This window comes from Mytilus edulis, chromosome 6, assembly GCF_963676685.1.
Source record: "Mytilus edulis chromosome 6, xbMytEdul2.2, whole genome shotgun sequence".
Classification (NCBI taxonomy): Eukaryota; Metazoa; Mollusca; class Bivalvia; order Mytilida; family Mytilidae; genus Mytilus; species Mytilus edulis.
The window spans coordinates 15,599,472-15,624,865 of record NC_092349.1 but is presented as its reverse complement, the minus strand read 5'-3'; the positions used below and the strand labels follow the sequence as shown (position 1 = coordinate 15,624,865).

At 33.9% G+C, this 25,394-nt stretch overlaps 2 protein-coding genes across 2 annotated transcripts; one reads left to right on the top strand and one right to left on the bottom strand.

Annotated features, from left to right (window-relative positions):
- Nucleotides 1–1,296: 1,296 nt before the first annotated feature.
- Nucleotides 1,297–2,700, bottom strand: LOC139526225 (uncharacterized). The gene is made up of 2 exons (XM_071321352.1): nucleotides 1,650–2,700; nucleotides 1,297–1,574 (listed from the first exon to the last, which is right to left on the bottom strand). The coding sequence occupies exons 1-2, from the start codon at nucleotides 2,698–2,700 to the stop codon at nucleotides 1,297–1,299; spliced, it is 1,329 nt and encodes a 442-aa protein (XP_071177453.1).
- Nucleotides 2,701–5,191: 2,491 nt separating this feature from the next.
- Nucleotides 5,192–6,964, top strand: LOC139526224 (uncharacterized). The gene is made up of 2 exons (XM_071321351.1): nucleotides 5,192–6,482; nucleotides 6,915–6,964. Exons 1-2 carry the CDS (start codon nucleotides 5,192–5,194, stop codon nucleotides 6,962–6,964), a joined length of 1,341 nt encoding a protein of 446 aa, XP_071177452.1.
- The last annotated feature ends 18,430 nt before the right edge of the window (nucleotides 6,965–25,394 follow it).

Sequence of the window (25,394 nt, the reverse complement as noted above, 5' to 3'; positions counted from 1 at the left end):
CCGTCCCGCTAGACCACACGACCACCTGGGCTCTCAAAAAAGAGCTTTCGGTGGGCATGTGTTACCTTTCCACGTCAGTTTTAATCTAGCGGCGTACTACAGTACATGATATATAAGGCATGAAGATGTTATTGTTACAGATCAGCTAAATTATCTATAGTAAAGGATCCTACAAATTAATGTAAGATACAGTCACAGAAAATAATTATATTCATAAGTACGTCTGAGTCAGTGACAACCCTACAACAGATGTAGCGGGACGGCTGCAGTGCAGGCGATTTGGTGTCACGATATCACAGTAGCATGGGTTCGAATCCCGGCGAGGGAAGAACCAAAAATTTGCGAAAGCAAATTTACAGATCTAACATTGTTGGGTTGATGTTTAGACGAGTTGTATATACATTATGTACACAGCCATGTATCACCATCATTGATGGCGATCCGATGGATACATCTGTTGTAGGGTTGTCACTGACTCAGACGTACTTATGAATATAATTATTTTCTGTGACTGTATCTTACATTAATTTGTAGGATCCTTTACTATAGATAATTTAGCTGATCTGTAACAATAACATCTTCATGCCTTATATATCATGTACTGTAGTACGCCGCTAGATTAAAACTGACGTGGAAAGGTAACACATGCCCACCGAAAGCTCTTTTTTGAGAGCCCAGGTGGTCGTGTGGTCTAGCGGGACGGCTGCAGTGCAGGCGATTTGGTGTCACGATATCACAGTAGCATGGGTTCGAATCCCGGCGAGGGAAGAACCAAAAATTTGCGAAAGCAAATTTACAGATCTAACATTGTTGGGTTGATGTTTAGACGAGTTGTATATATATATATATATATATATATAACTCGTCTAAACATCAACCCAACAATGTTAGATCTATATATATATATAAAAGTCTATAAAAACGACCAACCAGCAAATTTACTATGTACCGGATCGTCTAAAATAGGCGATACTATGCAGATAAGGAAAAAATTATATCAGTCTAAAGATTTGCACAACGGTACTGATATAAGATGTTATAATACGAAAATGTTGTTATTAAATCGTGTTGACAAATATTTCGGCTCAACAAATGGCCTTCTTCAAGTGTCACAAGTTCTAACAATACTGATACATAATGTATAAGGTGTAAAAATAGATCAGTAATAATACAGGTAAGTTTTTGGTCGATTGATTTTAATCCAAAATCCTGAATATAATAATATAAACAAAACACTATAATTCAATATACGCGACTGTGTATATTAACAATAAAAATGAGTGAAAAACAAAACCGTTAGTATTTCTTATTGATGCCGTTTGGATGATATACAATAAGTTCCTTTATCCAAAAGCTTTCCCGAACCTGTCGCTGGGCATCACTCCAGTGAATGTTCTGTTCAATCACTAGAATTTTCATGCGGTTAAAGTCATCAGGTTTGTGAACCGACTGTCTGAAGTGCTGAGAAACTGGGAGAAGTGGCTTCTTAGAGATATCACTCCTATGGCCATTGAGGCGTTTGTGGAAAGGCTGCTTTGACTCACCAACATATTGGAGGCCACAAACCGAACATTCTAGTATGTAAATAACATTCATACTTTTGCAGGTAACATTGCAAAATATCTTATAGTTGTTTTCGGTTGCCTTACTGTGAAATGTTGATGAATGCTGCATCTGTAGGCAGCATTTGCAGCGTTTTTCTTCACACGAACGACATTCTCCAGAAGTACTTCTATTATCAGACACTTCAGCCCGCACCAGCAGGTTCCGCAGACTACTAGGTTGCCTAAAAGCTATCATTGGAGGCTCGGGAAAAATCTTGGATAGTTTGGAATTCTTTTCAACTGATTTCCAATGCTCACGAATGACACCAAAGCTGTTTTTGACAGATGGGTGGTAAGTAAGAACACATGGAGTCCTTTTATTTTTATTTTTAACTTTGTATTCCAATAGTTCACTCCTCGGAATTGACTCCGCTTTCTGAAAGCTTTTTTTGATATTTCTGTGTTTGTAGCCCCTTTTCTTCAAGCGAGTTTCAAATTGACGTAGTTGTCTTTTAGTTGTTTTTGTGTTGGAACATATTCGCTTGAATCTAAGTGCCTGACTGTATGGGATGCTCTTGGTAAGATGAGCAGGATGGCAACTTTTAGGGGACAAATATTGATGAGTGTCAGTAGGTTTAGAATATAAATCTGTAGATATGATGCCCTCTGTGAGCGAACTTGAAGTATCGAGGAAGGCGATTTTGGATTTAGACTTCTCATGAGTAAATTTGATACTAGGATGTATGTTGTTGGCATGAGTGATAAAAGTATCTAAATCCTCGTCGCTTTTATTCCATTTCATATCCACATCATCTATAAATCTAAACCAGGAAAGCGGTTTTTCGATGGAAGTTTCAAGGAGTTGTTTCTCTAATTTGCCCATAAATATGTTGGCATATGACGGAGCCATTTTTGTGCCCATGGCAGTTCCATTTACTTGCAAATAATGATCTCCATCAAAAGTGAAGTTGTTTTTCTTAAGTACCAGCGTGAGCATTTTGACCAGGCATTCGGTAGGTGGATATTTCACTGGTCTGGAATTCCAAACTTCTTTACATGCATCGATGCCATCTGCATGTGGAATATTAGTGTAGAGGGAGGTGACATCAATGGAAACAAGAGTCGTGTCGGAGGGGAGTGGATTTAAGGCCTGCATTTTTCTTAGATAATCGGTTGTATCTTTGATGTGAGATGGTAAGTCTTCAACATGTTGACGAAGATGGAAGTCAACAAATTCCGATATTTTTTCCGTCGGATGACCGTTCGCTGAAACTATAGGTCTTCCTGGGTTATTGGCCTTATGAATTTTAGGTTAAAGATAAAATCTGCCCGGTTTTGGATTTTCTGGTTTCAAATATTCAAGAGTTTTGTCATCGATGAAACCATCGTCATGCATTTCTACCAAACTATCAGTAATTTCTCTGCTTAAAGAATTTCTCTGCTTAAAGATGTTGTGGGATCAGAGTCTAGTTTTTGGTAGAACCTAGCATCGCCAAGTTGTCGTTCAGCCTCTTGAATATAGGCAGATTTATCCATGACAACCACTGCACTGCCTTTGTCTGCAGGTTTAATGACGATATTGTTGTTAGATCGTAAGTTTTTTAGTGCAGTCCGTTCTTCATTGGTAAGATTGTCAAAAGGTTTATTGTTATTTTTAGTATTTCTAATAATGTCCGACTTAAAGTTATCAATAAATGATTCCAGGGTAGCATTTTTGCTCGGTTTATGGATCCAAGAACTCTTTTTAATAAATTTGTAGTTGTTCTCGTCTTCTGAAATTTCTGAGTCCCTATCCGAGCTTATTGTGTTATCCTCCTTCGACGCGAAATATTCCTTAATACGTAGACTTCTAGCAAAATTGTCAAGGTCTTCCGACAATTTGGTGTCATTGACAGGAGCAGGTAGAGGACAGAAATTAAGGCCTCTAGAGAAAAGAGATGTTTCTTTTCGCTTTTATTCCATTTCATATCCACATCATCTATAAATCTACAAACCTGATGACTTTAACCGCATGAAAATTCTAGTGATTGAACAGAACATTCACTGGAGTGATGCCCAGCGACAGGTTCGGGAAAGCTTTTGGATAAAGGAACTTAATGTACATCACCCAAACGGCATCAATAAGAAATACTAACGGTTTTGTTTTTCACTCATTTTTATTGTTAATATACACAGTCACGTATATTGAATTATAGTGTTTTGTTTATATTATTATATTCAGGATTTTGGATTAAAATCAATCGACCAAAAACTTACCTGTATTATTGCTGATCTATTTTTACACCTTATACATTATGTATCAGTATTGTTAAAACTTGTGACACTTGAAGAAGGCCATTTGTTGAGCCGAAATATTTGTCAACACGATTTAATAACAACATTTTCGTATTATAACATCTTATATCAGTACCGTTGTGCAAATCTTTAGACTGATATAATTTTTTCCTTATCTGCATAGTATCGCCTCTTTTAGACGATCCGGTACATAGTAAATTTGCTGGTTGGTCGTTTTTATAGACTTTTATATAATTTTTCCTCTGAATGACCTGTATCATGTTACTCACATAATCCCAGTAAATTTAAGTTTTTAGCTCCAATATCATGAACATCAATGATTATTTTAAACAACTTAGAGCTATTAAACAAAAACAAATTAGAACTGAACACCATTTATCTAATTTGATTAACTACGAGTATAATGAAAGTATTCCTAACGGACTACAAATCAAGATCAAGCCACAGGCACCTGGCTCTTTATCCAATACATTACTTCGCAGATGGGACCAAACCCTCTTTCATTGCTCAAAGCGGTTAGTGGTCCTCCTCAAACAACACTGCGAAGGACATCTCAAAACTCTCACTGGCGAGTTTAACACCCTTTTGAATAGCTGCAAAAGAGATCTAACATCTGACAATTGTGATGCTATCAACACTCGCCTCAAGGACTTAACTACTATACAATCCAACAATTTAAGTGAAAAACAAAAACGAAAATTCCGCAGGGATGGCATGGAATACATCCACCCTTCCTTACCATCAGAGAGAAAGACTAAACGAACATCGTGGTCAATCTTTCTCAACGCCATTTAACGGAATCGGAAACATCTCTTTTCTCTAGAGGCCTTAATTTCTGTCCTCTACCTGCTCCTGTCAATGACACCAAATTGTCGGAAGACCTTGACAATTTTGCTAGAAGTCTACGTATTAAGGAATATTTCGCGTCGAAGGAGGATAACACAATAAGCTCGGATAGGGACTCAGAAATTTCAGAAGACGAGAACAACTACAAATTTATTAAAAAGAGTTCTTGGATCCATAAACCGAGCAAAAATGCTACCCTGGAATCATTTATTGATAACTTTAAGTCGGACATTATTAGAAATACTAAAAATAACAATAAACCTTTTGACAATCTTACCAATGAAGGAACGGACTGCACTAAAAAACTTACGATCTAACAACAATATCGTCATTAAACCTGCAGACAAAGGCAGTGCAGTGGTTGTCATGGATAAATCTGCCTATATTCAAGAGGCTGAACGACAACTTGGCGATGCTAGGTTCTACCAAAAACTAGACTCTGATCCCACAACATCTTTAAGCAGAGAAATTCTTTAAGCAGAGAAATTACTGATAGTTTGGTAGAAATGCATGACGATGGTTTCATCGATGACAAAACTCTTGAATATTTGAAACCAGAAAATCCAAAACCGGGCAGATTTTATCTTTTACCTAAAATTCATAAGGCCAATAACCCAGGAAGACCTATAGTTTCAGCGAACGGTCATCCGACGGAAAAAATATCGGAATTTGTTGACTTCCATCTTCGTCAACATGTTGAAGACTTACCATCTCACATCAAAGATACAACCGATTATCTAAGAAAAATGCAGGCCTTAAATCCACTCCCCTCCGACACGACTCTTGTTTCCATGGATGTCACCTCCCTCTACACTAATATTCCACTTGCAGATGGCATCGATGCATGTAAAGAAGTTTGGAATTCCAGACCAGTGAAATATCCACCTACCAAATGCCTGGTCAAAATGCTCACGCTGGTACTTAAGAAAAACAACTTCACTTTTGATGGAGATCTTTATTTGCAAGTAAATGGAACTGCCATGGGCACAAAAATGGCTCCGTCATATGCCAACATATTTATGGGCAAATTAGAGAAACAACTCCTTGAAACTTCCATCGAAAAACCGCTTTCCTGGTTTAGATTTATAGATGATGTGGATATGAAATGGAATAAAAGCGACGAGGATTTAGATACTTTTATCACTCATGCCAACAACATACATCCTAGTATTAAATTTACTCATGAGAAGTCTAAATCCAAAATCGCCTTCCTCGATACTTCAAGTTCGCTCACAGAGGGCATCATATCTACAGATTTATATTCTAAACCTACTGACACTCATCAATATTTGTCCCCTAAAAGTTGCCATCCTGCTCATCTTACCAAGAGCATCCCATACAGTCAGGCACTTAGAGTCAAGCGAATATGTTCCAACACAGAAACAACTAAAAGACAACTACTTCAACTTGAAACTGGCTTGAAGAAAAGGGGCTACAAACACAGAAATATCAAAAAAAGCTTTCAGAAAGCGGAGTCAATTCCGAGGAGTGAACTATTGGAATACAAAGTTAAAAATAAAAATAAAAGGACTCCATGTGTTCTTACTTACCACCCATCTGTCAAAAACAGCTTTGGTGTCATTCGTGAGCATTGGAAATCAGTTGAAAAGAATTCCAAACTATCCAAGATTTTTCCCGAGCCTCCAATGATAGCTTTTAGGCAACCTAGTAGTCTGCGGAACCTGCTGGTGCGGGCTGAAGTGTCTGATAATAGAAGTACTTCTGGAGAATGTCGTTCGTGTGAAGAAAAACGCTGCAAATGCTGCCTACAGATGCAGCATTCATCAACATTTCACAGTAAGGCAACCGAAAACAACTATAAGATATTTTGCAATGTTACCTGCAAAAGTATGAATGTTATTTACATGTTCGGTTTGTGGCCTCCAATATGTTGGTGAGTCAAAGCAGCCTTTCCACAAACGCCTCAATGGCCATAGGAGTGATATCTCTAAGAAGCCACTTCTCCCAGTTTCTCAGCACTTCAGACAGTCGGGTCACAAACCTGATGACTTTAACCGCATGAAAATTCTAGTGATTGAACAGAACATTCACTGGAGTGATGCCCAGCGACAGGTTCGGGAAAGCTTTTGGATAAAGGAACTTAATGTACATCATCCAAACGGCATCAATAAGAAATACTAACGGTTTTGTTTTTCACTCATTTTTATTGTTAATATACACAGTCACGTATATTGAATTATAGTGTTTTGTTTATATTATTATATTCAGGATTTTGGATTAAAATCAATCGACCAAAAACTTACCAGTATTATTACTGATCTATTTTTACACCTTATACATTATGTATCAGTATTGTTAAAACTTGTTACACTTGAAGAAGGCCATTTGTTGAGCCGAAATATTTGTCAACACGATTTAATAACAACATTTTCGTATTATAACATCTTATATCAGTACCGTTGTGCAAATCTTTAGACTGATATATATATATAATTATATCGTCAGCGGAATTTTACATTTCTCTATCGGACTTAACTTGCATTGCCGACAACTGGTTTAAGAATAAATATGTTTAATTCCAATGCAAAGACCCAATAAGTGAATCAATTTTAAAGCCAAAATAATGCAATCTATAATGACCTGACAACAGTATCGTAACTATATCCCTTCTTGATTAGTTTGTTGAAAGCTTTTGAGCTAAATACTGACATTGTTGTGCTTTGTAAAGAATATTATGATAAAAGATTGGATGTGAAATACCTGAACGTATAAGATGTCTGCATGTTGAGTTATATTTACGAATGAAGTTCTTGTACCGATGTTGAAATTTAGTAAATGTTTTGACTAGTTTGTGATATCGAAAACCCTGGTGTAATAATTTTTCAGAAATACATAAATTTCTCTCGCTTAATTTTTAAACGTTGCTACATACATTAGCAAATCGTACACGTTGAGATACATAAACACTGTTAGATGGTATCAAGGGAACGTCACCATCTAAAAATGGATAATTAACGATAGGAAAGACCATCTCTTTAATCATAATTTTTTGTATTAAAATTTCCGTTAATGATATAGATATCAAGACAAAGGAAAGGGCAATGGTCATTGTTAGTATTAGCCTTATTTAAAGTAAATTCATCAGGATAACTTTCTTAAGTACACATAATGAAATCGTCATTATTGAGAGCCAATTTATCATCTAAATATCTGAAAGTATTATTATTGTTTTTTTGTTCTACAATGTTACTGTTGTAAACAGAATCGCCATTTCACAAACTATGAACGGCAATCGTACAGATTATGCCAGTTAATCTTTTTGTTGTTGACATTTGATATTCCTTGACCACACTAAGACATCGACTCAATCGACTAACCATTCCAATCAAAGCCCACACCACTGCTTGGTCTAGGGAGGATAGGATCATTCTAGATTTATTTTGGATAAGGAAATTAAAGACTGTGAAACCAAAAGGACAATGAAAAGGTGAAGTTCTAATTTGTGAGTTTTGTTCAAATATCCAACCTTGTGATTCCCCGAAAAATGCGTTTTATTTTCAGATATAAATGTTGTCAAAGTTAACAGTCGAATACCAGGTGATGTCAATAGCAGAAATTCGTTCTTTTGTCTGATTAGCAAACGTATGCAAAGTATTTAGTAATTATTAGTTCAATAAAACTGCTATCTAACTATGATTCAATAGGCACTAGATTGATATTTCTGAAGAAAACAAAACCCAAATTAAAACATGTGTTTCATCTCATTGTATAGCTCCTAAAAGTTATCTTATCTGCATTAAACATAAACCCGTAGTTCATCTTAAAAGTTAAATTTGATGCATATAGTTCTTATAATTTTATTTTTCACTCACAAGAACATTACAAATAAGCTCAGGATTTTTCTGAATGTTATCTAAACATAACTTGAAGGTAACCATCAGTCGCACTGTTCCAACAATTTCACAATACAATATCCCGTTACTGCATAGAGTCGTTGACCTCTAAGTTCAAATTATCTACAACTGTTGGACACACAGTAATGTTCATTCTTCGCATGTTTCAAGTACAGCTATTTATAACAACCAGGCAGAGTCACGGCCGACACTCGTCTAACCGACAGTTTGGTCGGTTAATCTATATTGAGTATGCGGCTATATCGGCGGTTGGTCTGTTAATCGGGTTGGCTAAAGTCTGTTAATCAGGTATTATCGAGAAAATCATTGAAAGTTCAGCATGTTTCACTGTATAACTTTTTAAATATATGTTTATCATAAAAAATATTCATGTCTAACAAAACAATTCAATGTACTGAATCCAGTGGTGTAATTATTATTTTTCTAGCTTCAATGTACGATCTATAAAATGAAAAGGCGGGTTACTCATCAGTAAATTTATACACATTTTACACACACAAACTGTACACAAATTGACAACGTTGGTTGAATTTACGTGCATGCAATATTTTAAACATCGAAAAAAGACAGGCATTATGTTTGTTAACCATACTGAAATCATTGTGTGAAAAATCTTCACGAAAATCTGTATTTTGGTGACATAAATCAATCTTTAATTAAAACCTGGTCTGTTACTGGGTCGGATGTATAAAACCCGGTCTGTTAATTGGTCTGTTAAGAGTTATGAATGGCAATAAAAGTATAATTTTTTTGCCGATCAATGCATTTGAATGGGAGCATATAGTTGGAACCCCCCCTTTAAAATGGCTGGATCCGCCACTGTGAACAATGAACAATTAAACAATGGAAATAGAAAATTGATAAAAACGGTTTCAAAAAGTGTAATATTAAAGTAATGTTAATTTCATCCCAGAATGGTCGCATATGTCATGTGGATTCTGTTTAATTGTCATGCATGACACCAACTTGTCATCTACATTGGTAACCAGTATATAAATCAGAGATAAACGTCGTAATGTAACTAAACATCAGTAAAAAAAATATATTGGGATGCTAAAATATAAAGAATAGAGAAAGAATAATGAGTAAGATAAATAAAAGGTAAAAGGAAAAAAACGTCACGGAAGAAAGGTGACATAACAATTTAAAGAATACAGAAATAAACAACACCCCCAATCCGAACCCTCATGGTATACACGATAATCTGGATGGAGTATATAGAATAATAGATAAGGACAGAAGAGAGTGATGCATTGCTAAAAAAGAGAGAAAAATAATAATTGTTTAAGAATACACACATGAAACACCCCTGGGTGTTGAAACAGTAACGGATTGCGATGTATTCATATTGGTGACAAATGCTAGAAGTTTACATGCGGACAACTGCCGTTCTCCTCTACACTTATGAAGAAAGGAACTAAACGGAATAAAATGTATTAAAACTTAAAATGACCAAATGTAGCTGCATTCGCTCCTTTCCATTTACTTCTTGAGAATGACTAACATTGCCTATGTAAAATTTTAAAATCGTTTGTATGCACATTGAACGACAAATTTATGTGACGTATAAAATTTTCTGATGTCAGACACTCAAATCAATGAATGTGTTCGTAGATAGTAGATGTTTTTGTGTTCTGTTAAATTGTTCCTTTTAAAATTGTTATACGATGATGACTGATGTACCCATATTTTGACTATTTTATTCATTGTGTCTGTTTATTTAACGCCATCAATGTAAATATAACGGAATTTTATTAGACTGTCATTAAAGTGAGAGGGTTAGCACTATAGGACCAGGTTTAATCCACCATTTTCTACATTTGAAAATGCCTGTACCAAATCAGGAATATGACAGTTCTTGTCCATTCGTTTTTGATACGTTTTGTTATTTGATTTTGCCATGTGATTTTCCTCTAAGTTCAGTATTTTTGTGATTTTACTTTTTTTTTTTGTAAACAACATATGATTAAGTAATAAAAATAAAGAACCAATTGGAGGATGCTTACGAATTAGGGTTTTCGTCCAGTGACAAATATCATGTGCATATGAGAATGACAACACGTTATATGCACTGGACAGATGTACAGTTTATATTTATTTTACCGGTACCCTGTGTTGTATAATAGAAAGACACTTTCAGTCGGATTTGAGAACGTGCTACTTTGAACAGACACAAAAATTGAGGCTGATGATTGAAAACATTAATAATAAATTCATGCATATTCCAGCGGCCAATTTATATCACGCTATATTGAAGTGACACCCTTCAATAAAATGCAAAGAAAGTCAAAATAAAAATGCTCTTACTAGTAAATCACAACCGAAATGAATGACAGACGGACATTTTTTACAAAACTTAATGAACAATTGCAATCAAGATATTTGAGGTTTGCGTTTTAACGCAAATATAGGAAGAAAAATTAAAAAAAAAAAACTGTGTGGCGCTAATTCGCTTCCGTAGGATACTGTTGCACCGTATTATCATTTTTTTTATTACTTAGGAACATCTCATTCTTAACTTTTTCTATGGGAAAATATAAAGGTAGCAAAAATAACTGTGGCTAAATAACTCTTAACTGACACAATTTCAATTGTCCAACCCATTAACAGACTTTATTCCCATAATTTTCACTAAAACGTGGTAATATTCACGTTATATTACAATTATGAAATATTCACCAATGCAAATTTATTTTTTAGACCCAAAGTGCTGTTTTGTGTCCTTTAAATGATATCTAAAATTGTTTGTTTCGACTTTTATCAAAAAATTCCTATGCGTATAAGCATAAATACTACATACTTGCGCGACGCCTTTTAATTTTACTGAAAACTGCGTAGACTATGAAATGTTTTTACAAGTGGAAAATGTTCTATGATAGATATCATTTTGTCAGACACTTTTCTTTTTTTGATTTGGTTCTTATAATATGCCAAAAATCTGTATATTTGATACAGTTTAACATTAAATTGTGCGTTTTACTCTTAACAGACGCATAACCAACCCGATTAACAGACCAATCTCCCATATAGCCGCACACTCAATATAGATTAACCGACCAATCTCTCGGTTAGCCGAGTGTCGGCCGTGAGAGTGCCATATACATGATATACATGTGATACATGAGGGGTTCCAGATTTTATCTATAATTGGTCTAGTAGAAGCAATAAATGAATACTGCTTAAAAAATCATTTTTAGTGGTAAAATATGAGCGGTTGAAATGGTAACGGACACTCTATTTTTTGGTTCATAAGCGTTGTAAAATCTTTCAAAAATCTGCTTAATCACCACAATTCAGAGCCTGATTATGAATAGAATCATGCATTTTTCATTAATGTTCATATGTTACTTTGATACAACTTGGTTTAAGCTTCATTTTCATGAAGATTGCATGTCAACCAAAAAAAAAAATTTGCCAAAAAAAGCATATTTTCAACCTTTTTTGAAATAGAGATTTGAGAATTTTTTTCTGGTGTTTTTCAGAAAAGTGCAAATGTGTACAGAATAGTTTGCACTGTAGTTATGTAGGTTGGATACTTCTTTACCATATTAAATTAAAAAAAAGTGTGTGGGATTTTCTTTAGTTCTATCACCATAGCAACCGATTTTTCCTTGGAAACGGAGTGTTTAATTGCAGAATATTGCAGTTTAAGAGCTTTTAGCAATAGTTGAAAAATTAGACTTGTGTCTTGCTGGAAACAAATTGCTAGCGAAAACTTGTCCATGGTTATATAATTTGATAACATTTTTCGCTCACCTGGCCCACAGACCAAGTAAGTTTATTTAGTCTGTGGCGTCCGTCATCTGTCCTTGTCTTTCTCTGTTGTCGTCTGTTAATTATTTCTAACTATTAAAGATGGATGTCATTAATTCTATACTAATCTGCAATGTTTGCAAGATAGAGTCTATTACTGATTATGCACATAGAATTAGTTGAGTGACGCAGGCTCTTTAGAGGCTATATTTTTATAACAGATGAAACCAAATTTATGATTACAATCATATAACTAGGCTTCAAATAAAAAAACATGCCACAAAAATCTCTAATTACTTTCTCATCAACCATATAAAATGAAAATTTTCGTTTTCAATGTTTTCTAGTGTTTATTGAACTAAGTTACCATTAAATCATGTTTATCATATATATTTGAAACAAACCACATATTTCAAGCAAAATGTATGTTCTAATAACATTCTCTCTGCTTCAAAACTATTTGATTAATCTTTAATGGGACATGCAATTGTCAAAGTGGTTTACAAGGCACTGAGTATGGGTTTTTTAATATTCAATTCTATCAGATATATTGACTTTAATTGTTTTTGAATTTGATACGTTTGAAATTGGAAATTAAATAATTTACATCTATGTTTTAGGAATATTTGCAAACAGACTGCCCTAGCATGGACAGCATGGATGACTGCATATCAGAATCTGTGTATTTACAGCCATCTCAATATTCATAGTGTCAAGATTCACAGGAAAGTCCATCTGGAAAAAGGAAAATGTTACTGAACACTTTTCTTGAAACAGTAGATATGTCCTGTGAAAAAAACATTAACTGTTGACTTTGATCCTGCATCTGAGAAGACAAAAAATGATTATGTCAGGAAAGCGAAAAGAATAATGCACAGTGTACTTTGTGTATTGTTTCCACAACAGGAATAACTATTTGAGGAGGTTCTATATGAATCTAATGCATGCAAAGATCAGACTCTTGAGTCATTTTCAAGAGCATATAGCAGTATGTCAAGTTGGGGAACACAGAGACAAATTCTCTCTCTTCTAGTACAAGATTACAGTAAAATCAACTCAAAAGGTCTGAATTGTTGTGATTTAGCTGATTTTTGATTTTACCACGGTAATTTACCAAAACATAGTGTGTCCGTTACTATGGCAACCACTCATATTTCCCACCCAAAATTACTTTTTGAGCAGCATTCATGTATTGCTTCTACTAGGCCAATTATAGATAAAATATGAAACCTGCATGTATCGCACTTTGTCTGGTTTTTAAAAAAGAGCTGTGCTTAACTGTTAAATTTGTAATAGTGCACCGACATTTATCTTAACTATACATGCAGCCGTGTGATATTCTATGTAAAATAGTTGTGACTCTACACGATATATCGGTATAAATCGCAAATAGTTGTTTTAGTGTCGAGATGAAATGTGCATCTTTAACATTCATGGTCATTCTTTTAATCAGAGAATTTGTTTTCTGTTTAGAAGCAATCGTTGAAATTCCCATGGTTTTTTTTAAATACTAGACTAGATTACATTCATTAGTGGGAATCTAATGTATTTGATTAATTTTCGCAATACTGCTTAGTCTTCATGTTAATTTCGAGATTTTTTATGTTGACATAAGCTTACGGCATATTACAACAAACTCAAATAAAGCCTCATCTTTACAAGATACACATTTGTAATTAAGTACCAGTATGGTACGGTTTTCTTGTATTCATCTGTATACATCTGAAGTGAGTTTGAGACAGCTTACTTGTGTATAAAAAAACAGTGAAAACTGAACATACACCGGAAATCCTATTCCTGTTTGGAATCGTTTTTCTCGACGTTATTGGAAATGAATCATATGAAAAAAAAGATATATTATTTACATTGAATATATATTATGATTCTCACTTTTTGAATACAAATATTTTGAAAATTATTTTTACATCTACAAGTATATGTGAAATATGTGTCCTTTAAATTCAAATGAGTATTCAATAATGAACAGAACATTAAAAGATTTAATTATTTAAAATAAAAAGACTGACGGATGACACCCAAGTCATTGTGTGAATTTTTATGAAGCAAACGTGAAATGTATGGAAAATTAGCGTCCGCACGTAATCTGAATACGAACAGCATACGATCACGAGTTGCGAACAAAATATGAAACATTTTTGGAAAATTGATTTCAACAGGCTGTGTAATATCACAGAACATGCAGAAATACTGCACTCAGAAGAAAAATTCAAAAAGAAAAAAGGAAAATTTGGAATAACTTTACTTTGAAGCAAATATTTAATTATATAGATCTTTATGTATACAACTTCTTATACATGATTGTCTTCAGGCATTGCTGTGGAAGGCGAATTTATTGAACACAAAATGTTTAAAGGGGTATTTTTATCTTTCAGCATATTTTACCTTACACGGACTAACACATCGGACACATCGGATGCCTCTACGGCTTTTGATAATGTTTGTATTCCTCAGTTCACATTTGTCTATGTATTGTACTGAAAAATAAAATATAGCTTGTTTGCTCTGTGCTTTTAGATTTTGTCAGGGTGTAGTAAATTTTTCTCTTCTACTTTTTTGAATGTCCATTTGATATCTTTTGATTGTGTTTTAGCAATGTCAACATCGTTCTTTTCAATTAACTTGGGTTATTGGTGGAAACATCATTGTACTCCTTTTCTATTGTCTCAACAAATGTAAACAACAAGTCTAATAAAATCATGCGAAGCGCTTTTCTGAATTTACTTTTATCAGGAACGCTCAATGCCAAATCTTTGAGAGCCAGAGATATATAAGTACCGAAGTTGAAGAGCTGTATGACAAAAAATACATTGAAAAGGCCAAATTGATGTGAGGTCAAATTTGCCTGAGGGGTTTGAACCTTTCTTTATAATTTCAAAATTCATCAACGGATAATTTAGAAAAGTTTGTTATCAATCATGCCAGTACCGAAGTACTGAGTTTGTTGTTAACATGGTTCTATTCCTAACTGTTGTCAACAACTTCATATTTATGTCACACTGTATCAAATGCTGTGAATGTGATAACAAATGTGGTAAATAGTCTAATTCGAAAGGTCACATTCATCAAACGGAAAGGAATTGTAGTTACCATGTTAGGAACATATCCGATATAATTTTGAAAACGGTTATTCCATAACGGTCAACCAACTCGTGATGGCGTCGTAAAATTTACGAAGGGATGATTTCAACTTCACCATTTGAAACTCTTGGTTTAATAGCTCCCTTGTAAGCAGCAACCCTCTATCAAGAAAATCGTGATATGAAACGCAAGCACGGGAATAACAATTGGGAGATATATACTCCGTATGCAGGTGCTGCTGGAATGTTGCTACTTAGAAATGGAAAGTTCACAATTGGAAAGCTGGAATCATCTCTTTTGTCGTAAAGTTTTATTTTCAACCGACCCTCATTGTCAATTTCTAGATGTAAGTCAAATATGAGGCCGACTTAACTGTATCTGTAGTATCCTTTATCTGTAGTTCGATGGGATAGATGCGTTCCACATGGTCACCAAATTTTGAACTATTTAGTGAAAGAACATCATCTATATAGCGAAAGTAGAGTTAAAGGATATCGCTAACTTCTTATATTTCTTCCTGAGAAGTTCCTGCATGAAGTCAGCCTCATAGTAATAAAGAAACAAGTAGGCAAGTAAGGGGGCATTGTTCCCAATGGAATGCCGACAGTCTATTAAAAAACACATCCTCCGAACGTAACAAATGCGTTGTCAATCAAAACATCAAGCATTTTGATAATATTAGTTTCAGAGAATCTATTGTTTCAATCAGATTGATCCTTTTACAACGTAGGATTTATCCCTTTCACGACAAGATACTTGTATCTACACATGCTACATTGGCCCTTCTGTCGTGTAAAGAGTAGAAAAGTCAAATGTTTTAATACTATTACAAGATGAAAGAGAGTTAGATTGTATGTACTCTAAAAGATCTTTGGTATTTTTAAGTATCCACATCTGATTCACGCCACCTCTAGAATAGGCAGTCTAACAATAACTTTGAAGCCCGTCTTTGATTTTTAGTAAATTAGATGTTAATATTGTAGAAAGGGGTTTCGTGGAGCACTTGAGAAACTCAGCAATATACCATTGCTTGTAAGGACACTTATGCAGTTTAGGTATCCAATTCAGTGATGGAAGATCCAGTTCTTCATCTTTAGTTGAAAGAAGCCTTTGATACAGTTGAGAATAGCTTTTTATGGTATAAACTGCAACGTGCAGGAGTTAGGGGAAAGTTTTTTTTCGCAATTTAGTCACTGTATGATCATGATGATGATGTTAACTGTACCGTTCGTGTAAATAATGACCTTACTCCGAGTTCTACGTTGAAGCCGGAGAAAATGGGGGGTGTATCTGTTCACCGATTTTGATTTCTCTTTATATATATATTAAGCAGACCGCATTGATGGGTTGAACTGTGGAGTGAAGGTTGATGAATTCATTTAAGTATTTTAGTATGTACTGACGACATTGTTTTTATCGCACCCGACGAAAATATTGTACGACGAATGCTAGCTGTCGTGTCGGACTGGTGCGCTACATGGAAACTTTTAATTAACATTGACAAAACTAAAATCGTACATTTTCAAATAAATCAATTGCAAGGTCAGCTCGGATTTTCAATTGGTCAGGCAATAATCTGGATTACTGTGATTCTGCAAATTTAGGTTTCTGGATAAACGAGTACTTGACATTTTCGTCGTTAATTGCTGGTGTTTACAATGTTGCTTATATGTATTTTCGATGTCAATTGCTGGTGTTTACAATGTTGATTGTATATATTTTTGATGTTGATTGGTGGTGTTTACAATATCTATTGTATATATTTTCGATGTTGATTGCTGATGTTTGCAATGTTGATTGTATGTATTTTCGATGTTGATTGCTGGTGTTTACAATGTTGATTGTATATATTTTCGATGTTGATCGCTGAGGTTTACAATATCTATTGTATATATTTTCGATGTTGATTGCTGATGTTTGCAATGTTGATTGTATGTATTTTCGATGTTGATTGCTGATGTTTACAATGTTAATTGTATATATTTTCGATGTTGATTGCTGATGTATGTAATGTTGATTGTATATATTTTCGATGTTGATTGCTGATGTTTACAATATCTATTGTATATATTTTCGATGTTGATTGCTGATGTTTGCAATGTTGATTGTATGTATTTTCGATGTTGATTGCTGATGTTTACAATGTTGATTGTATATATTTTCGATGTTGATTGCTGATGTATGTAATGTTGATTGTATATATTTTCGATGTTGATTGCTGGTGTTTACAATGTTGATTGTATATATTTTCGATGTTGATCGCTGAGGTTTACAATATCTATTGTATATATTTATGATGTTGATTGCTGATGGTTGCAATGTTGATTGTATGTATTGTCGATGTTGATTGCTGATGTTTACAATGTTGATTGTATGTATTTTCGATGTTGATTGCTGATGTTTGCAATGTTGATTGTATGTATTTTCGATGTTAATTGCTGGCGGTTGCAATGTTGATTGTATGTATTTTCGATCTTGATTGCTGGTGTTTACAATGTTGATTGTATGTATTTTCGATGCTGATTGCTGATGGTTACAATGTTGATTGTATGTATTTTCGATGTTGATTGCTGATGTTTGCAATGTTGATTGTATGTATTTTCGATGTTAATTGCTGGCGGTTGCAATGTTGATTGTATGTATTTTCGATGTTGATTGCTGATGGTTGCAATGTTGATTGTATGTATTTTCGATGTTGATTGCTGAAGGTTGCAATGTTGATTGTATATATTTTCGATGTTGATTGCTGGTGTTTACAATGTTGATTGTATGTATTTTCGATGCTGATTGCTGGTGTTTACAATGTTGATTGTATGTATTTTCGATGTTGATTGCTGATGTTTGCAATGTTGATTGTATGTATTTTCGATGTTAATTGCTGTCGGTTGCAATGTTGATTGTATGTATTTTCGATGTTGATTGCTGGTGTTTACAATGTTGATTGTATGTATTTTCGATGTTGATTGTTGGCGTTTGCATTGTTGATTGTATGTATTTTCGATGCTGATTGCTGGTGTTTACAATGTTGATTGTATGTATTTTCGATGTTGATTGCTGGTGTTTACAATGTTGATTATATGTATTTTCGATGTTAATTGCTGGCGGTTGCAATGTTGATTGTATGTATTTTCGATGTTGATCGCTGAGATTTACAATGTTGATTGTTTGTATTTTCGATGTTGATTGCTGATGATTACAATGTTGATTGTATGTATTCTCGATGTTGATTGCTGGTGATTACAATGTTGATTGTATATATTTTTGATGTTGATTGGTGATGTTTACAATGTTGATTGTATGTATTCTCGATGTTGATTGCTGGTGATTACAATGTTAATTGTATATATTTTCGATGTTGATTGGTGATGTTTACAATGTTGATTGTATATATTTTCGATGTTGATTGGTGATGTTTACAATATTGATTGTATATATTTTCGATGTTGATCGCTGAGGTTTACAATATCTATTGTATATATTTTCGATGTCAATTGCTGGTGTTTGCAATGTTGATTGTATGTATTTTCGATGTTGATTGCTGGTGTTTACAATGATGATTGTATGTATTTTCGATGTCAATTGCTGGTGTTTACAATGTTGATTGTATGTATTTTCGATGTTGATTGCTGATGGTTGCAATGTTGATTGTATGTATTTTCGATGTTGATTGCTGGTGTTTACAATGTTGATTGTATGTATTTCCGATGTTGGTTGCTAGTAAAATTGAGAATGGAAATTTGGAATGTGTCAAAGAGACAACAACCCGACCATAGAACAGACAACACCAGAAGGTCACCAAGAGGTCTTAAATGCACCGAACAAATTTCTGTACCCGGAGGTGTCCTTAAGCTGGCCCCTAAAAATAGATATACTAGTTCAGTGATAATGAACGTTATACTAAACTCCAAATTGTACACAAGAAACTTAAATTAAAAATAATACACGACTAACAAAGGCCAGAGCTAGCTCCTGACTAAGGACGGGCGCAAAAATGCGGCGGGATTAAACATGTTTATGAGATCTCAACCCTCCACTATATCTCTAGCCAATGCAGAGAAGTAAACACATAACATATGCACATAAAAATTCAGTTCAAAAGAAGTCTAAGTCTGATGTCAGAAGATGTTACCAAGGAAAATAAACAATATGACAATTGTACATAAATAACAACAGACTACTTACAGTTAACTGACATGCCGGCTCCAGACTTCAATTACACAGATTGAAAGATTATGTCTTCATCATATGAATATCAGGCACAATCCTCCCCGTTAGAGGTTTAGTATCATACCATCATATCATATATAAGAAGAACATTACCCGTGTCATGCCAACAACTTGTTTTTTTAATTAAAGTTTTTTTTTAGTTCCGATGCAAAGACTATATAAGTGTAATTAACAATAACGCAAAAAATGCAATTTTTCATGACCTGACAACAGTATCGTAATTATATCCCTTCTTAATAAGTCTATTTAAAGGTTGTGTTTGCTTCTGAGGTGAATACTGACATGTTTGTGCTTCATAAAGAATACTTCCGTAAAAATTTGGATTGAAATACCTGAACGTATAAGAAGTCTTCATGTTGATCTTTTTTTACGAATGATGTCCTTATACCGATGATAAAATTTAGTAAATGTTTGTGATATTAAAAACCCTGGTGTAATAATTATTCAGTAATACATATATTTCTCTCGTTTTTAAAAATCTTATATATTTCTCTCGTTTAAATCTTAAACATTGTTGAATACACTAGCGAATCGTACAAGTTGATATATATAAACACCGTAAAATGGATCATAAACGATATCTCTTTTATCATAGTATTTTTGTCGTTAAATGCTTGGGTTTGCAATGTTGATTGTGTGTATTTTCGTCGTAAATTGCTTGGGTTCGCAATGTTGATTGTGTATAATTTCGTCGTTAATTGCTTGGGTTTGTAATGTTGATTGTATATATTTTCGATCTTGATTGCTCGTGTTTGCAATGTTCATTGTATGTAATTTCGACGTTGAATGCTGGTGTTTGCAGTGTTGACGTCCACTTGTATTTTTTGTCTATCTGATGAGTTAAGCCTTTTTCAACTGATTTTTATAGTTAGTTCTTATGTTGTACTGTTATACCACTGTCCCAGGTTAGTGGGGAGGGTTTGGATTCCGCTAACACGTTTAACCCCGTCACATTATTTATGTATGTGCCTGTCCAAAGTCAGGAGCCTGTAATTCAGTGGTTGTCGTTTGTTTACGTGTTACATATTTGTTTTTCGTTCATTTTTTTACTTTATAAGGCCGTTAGTTTTCTCGTTTGAATTGTTTTACATTGTCTTATTTGGGCCTTTTATAGCTGACTATGCCGTATGGGCTTTGCTCATTGTTGAAGGCCGTACGGTGACCTATAGTTGTTAATGTTTGTGTCATTTTGGTCATTTGTGAATAGTTGTCTCGTTGCCAATCATACCACATCTTCTTTTTTATATTGATTGTATGCATTTGCATTATGATTGCTAGTGATCGCAAATTTGTCTTTTGGTTTTTGAAATGTTTATTGCTCGTAAATTTGCTATGTTGATTGCTGGTAAATTTGCTATGTTTATTGCTGGTAAATTTGCTATGATGTTGATTGCTGGTAAATTTGCTATGTGGACTGCTGGTAAATTTGCTATGTTGATTGCTGGTAAATCAGTAGAGTGTTTAAGTTTATGAAGAAAATATTTAAAAGGACTGTTATAACCAATTGGTTAACGAGAGACCGTCTACATATTTCATATCCAAACTCTCTTATTCACAAACCATATAATAATATGGATGTTTGTCTGGTATTCGTAGCACAGAATCCAACGTTTTTGAAGGTGTAATCATAGAAAGTAAATGTTTGGTTTGACTATTTTTTAAATGTTCACATTCGTTCAATAGTCCCACGTGTAACGAGTCATTCTTGAACGTTCAAACCTAAGTCATTCTACGTGTGTTTATGATTTATAAAAAAAACTCTATAAAAAAAAAATTCCGAAGTCAGGGAATAACTGATATCGTCATAGTCAATAAAAATATGAAAAGCCAGAAAAAAATTAAACAAAATCAAAACACGGAACAAATGAACTGATGGTTTTGCATCAAATCCGCGGGTATACTCATGTGAATAACAGTTCTTGACCTATAGAAAGCATTTAATTGAAATGCAACAAAACAATAGGTATATAACCACTAATTAAGTCCCCGTCGAAAAGAACATTCAAGAAAATAGTACATATTATAAACAAATAGTTCCTACGAATAGCTGTATTTATGTCAAAATGGAAATATATGGCTAGTTTTATTATCAAATGAAATCTTGGGGACTTGGGATCACTGTAGAACCCTTGTTGAAAGTTTTTTTTTGTATAATAAATTAAAAAGTATATGCAATTTTGTAAGGAGGGCTCTTTTTGCCTGTTTTTCAGATCAAAATCTTGTTTTTGTACTATCAATCTATCGGGAACCAGTACGCTGTAATATACTATTAAAAGTATGGTAATTTTTTCAGCACAATTCAGGATAAGGTACAGCTTTGACATGCAATTACTGCAACTCTATTAAGCAATTAATGCTTGAAATTGCAGAATTTAATATAGAAATAGTGGTTTTATACCAATACGATGGTGTTCTTACAAACCGTAAGCGAACATGGTGACTCGAAATTTACGATAAGTATATCAAACAATATTTGGACTTCTGCGATAAGAATGCGCAAACTTTCTATGCAAACTTTGAATACGTCAGTTTTCAGATAAGGTTGTTGGCCTCACAGAACGGTTCTTACATCATCATGAAAGAAATTCTGTGGTTATTATGGTTATGACTGTTGACTTTTGTGCATTTTACAAAAGGTATATATAATGTTATATATCAATTATACTAGAACTATGACACAATCAAATGGTTAATTATTAGGGGTTACAAATAAAGTAATCCCTTGATTACTTACCAGTAATTGATGTACACGTCTGTTTAATTGCACGGGGTATGAATACATGTCCATGTCCTGTGCGAATAGGGATGTTAAAAAACAATTGATTAACTAAAATATGCTTAAAAGCCACACTATCGTTAATAGAACATTTTCCCTAGAATAAAATCTATGTTCTTCTAAAGAGATCATTTTGACCTAAGGCTTGCTTTCCAAAATATTGTTGTAAAAAATGTAACTACCGAGCGGAATAGTAGACAAGGCTGCAAATTAACAAAGAGTTCTAAATAAATAATTTATTATGCAGGAATATTAATTTCAATTCTTCAAAGTCAATATATAATTCACACAATTTAAACCAAGTCAAAGAACCTGCATAATGTCAGTGTTTAGACAAAAATAACAATAGCAATAAATATACGTTTCAATAATAAAATGAACAATTCCAAACTTAGGCCAGGGTTGGGCTAAAATTGCTTCACGGCAAAAACGCCACCGTCAAATACAATGTGTAACGGAATTCACCGTCTCTTTACACAATTAATATCTGAAGATGTGTAAATAAATGCTAAAATAGCTTAACTTTACTTCTTATATAAATTCACAATGCCAAACGTGAAATAAATAGGTTAGGAGAACGAAAACCATCCGATCTCTGGGACAGTTAAATTTCAACTTACCAAGTTGTTTACGTTCGCAACCAAGATGTCATTATCACGGACTTTTTCCCGTAATTACTTACATTTCGCGGATCTCGTATACGCGATCATTACACTGACAAATATGCATGACCATTAGTTATATACAAGAAATAGTTTTATTCCATAATAACAATATTTCAATAAGCACACCCGGAATTAAATCCCGTATTTCAGAAATAACTTCTTTGTTGTAAAAAGAACGACAACTCCTGCACTAAACATGGAACTACGGTTTGGCGGAAAATGTGTCAACACAGTAAACTCTACCGAAAACGTTGATTAATAAATTAAACAAGACTAAAATGTGCTTTACCAGGTCTGTCATACCTTTACACAAATTGGGCAAACAGAAATAATACTTAAGGAATGAGATTTCATGAGAAATCATTATTTAAGATCGAGGTTTAACCAAATACCATTTCAGTTTCACAACACTACCCCCCTTGAAGAATACATTTCGTCCCCGAAATTCTATAACTCAATTAACAAAAATTCTAATAGTATGCTTATTGAACATAATAATATCAATAAAAAACAACCCACATATCATTGAATAGGTTTGACGCTGAGAACTTCTTCTCCATTAAGCATCACATATGATAAAATCTATATATACGCAATAACAATGAAAAGTGTTTGATGACTTCACCTCCTTTAAAACACTAAAATATTTGACCAAGTAAAGACAAAATTGGTATTCAAAATTAGGAATCAATAAAAAAGGTAATTATTACAGCTCCAAATGAAACCAAATTTCATTCAATATCTATATACTGATTACCTAAAAAATAATTTTCAAATTTTTGTAAAGATGACAGAAACCAATTTTGTCAACAAAAATAACAAATACATAAATATGACATTTAAATAAAAATTAAGATATTGTCTAAAACAATTTTTTTACTACATATCCTTTTAGCTTTTTCCTGGGCCTCTCATTTTCTTTTTCTTCCTCTGAATCAAACTCGTCCACTCTTAGTTTTCTCCTTAAAACTTCCACTTCATTATCTTTGTGTCTGAGTTTCCTTTCTAGTTTTTTAATCAAGTCATCCTTTTCTTTAAATTGCTTCCCGCTTCCTTCTTCATCCTTCCTTAATTTTCTCTCTGCTGACTTTACCTCCTCTTCCTTCATTTTCAATCTATTCTCTAAACGGGCGATATAGTCCCCAAATCTATTAAGCTCAGCCTGGTGACTACCTTTCATAACATTTACTTCAGCCTTAAGCTCTCTGAAGGTTATAAAGGTTTCTTCAGTTTGGCATGAATTATCTGTAAAATTAAACTCCCCGCTATCTTCCCGGATTTCTATGATTGATTCTTCTGTAATAATATAAGATTGATCCTTGTATGTGGCATCACATGATGTGTCAATGCCCAATTTCACAAAATATGGGTTTGCAGATTTTATTATACAGTTGCTATTACTAGACTGAATACCAAGTTCTTCCAATTTATCAAGGTGTGGTTTATAAGATAGAATATGTCTGTCCATGTTCCTTCTGGTATTTCCCCGGAAGTGACAAATGTTGCAATGGAATGGTACCTGCTCTTCCTGTACATGTTTGAGTAATATGTGCCAAATTGTATCCCTCTTATTTCCTTCGTACAAACAGTCACTCCAATTACATTTATAAATTTCAGACATTTTACTGACAGAAAACAAAGACTTGAAAGAAATGAGAACAAATAATTAACAGCAGGTACCCTGACTTGGACATCTTACATTCCTTTCTGGACAGCAACAGCCCAGGCTGGAACATCATCAGATTGATATTTCTTTAACTTATCATGATGAACAGTCTCTGATTTGTATCCATTTTTTATTTTATAAAGTACAGGACTTAAAACATCTACTATTACAAATGGACCAGACCATCTTTCGTTTAGTTTTTTAAATATGTTATTAAATTTGTAAACAAGTGATCCTTTAAAAAATTGATTTTGAGAAATACGGCTGTCGTAATCTTTTTTTCTGTCGTACAGCAGATGAACGGAGGTGTTCACGTGCTAACTGGTAAATTTCCTCCAATTTTGACCTCATTTTGGACACGTAAGTCTCAACTTCCATTGATTCATTACAATTTGGAAAAGGGAATATAATTTGTAATGGGGGTAAAGTAATCTCCCTGCCTAGCATTAACATGTTAGGGGAATAACCTGTAGCTGGATGTACAGTACTTCTATAGGCTGCCATTAAAATACCAATATGTAAATCCCAATCATTAGCATTTTTATTAACAAAACTTTTAATCATTCCCTCAAGCGTGGCATTAAATCTCTATATGATGCCATTAGAGCAAGGTCTATAGGACGTAGATCTTGTCTTATGTATTTCCAA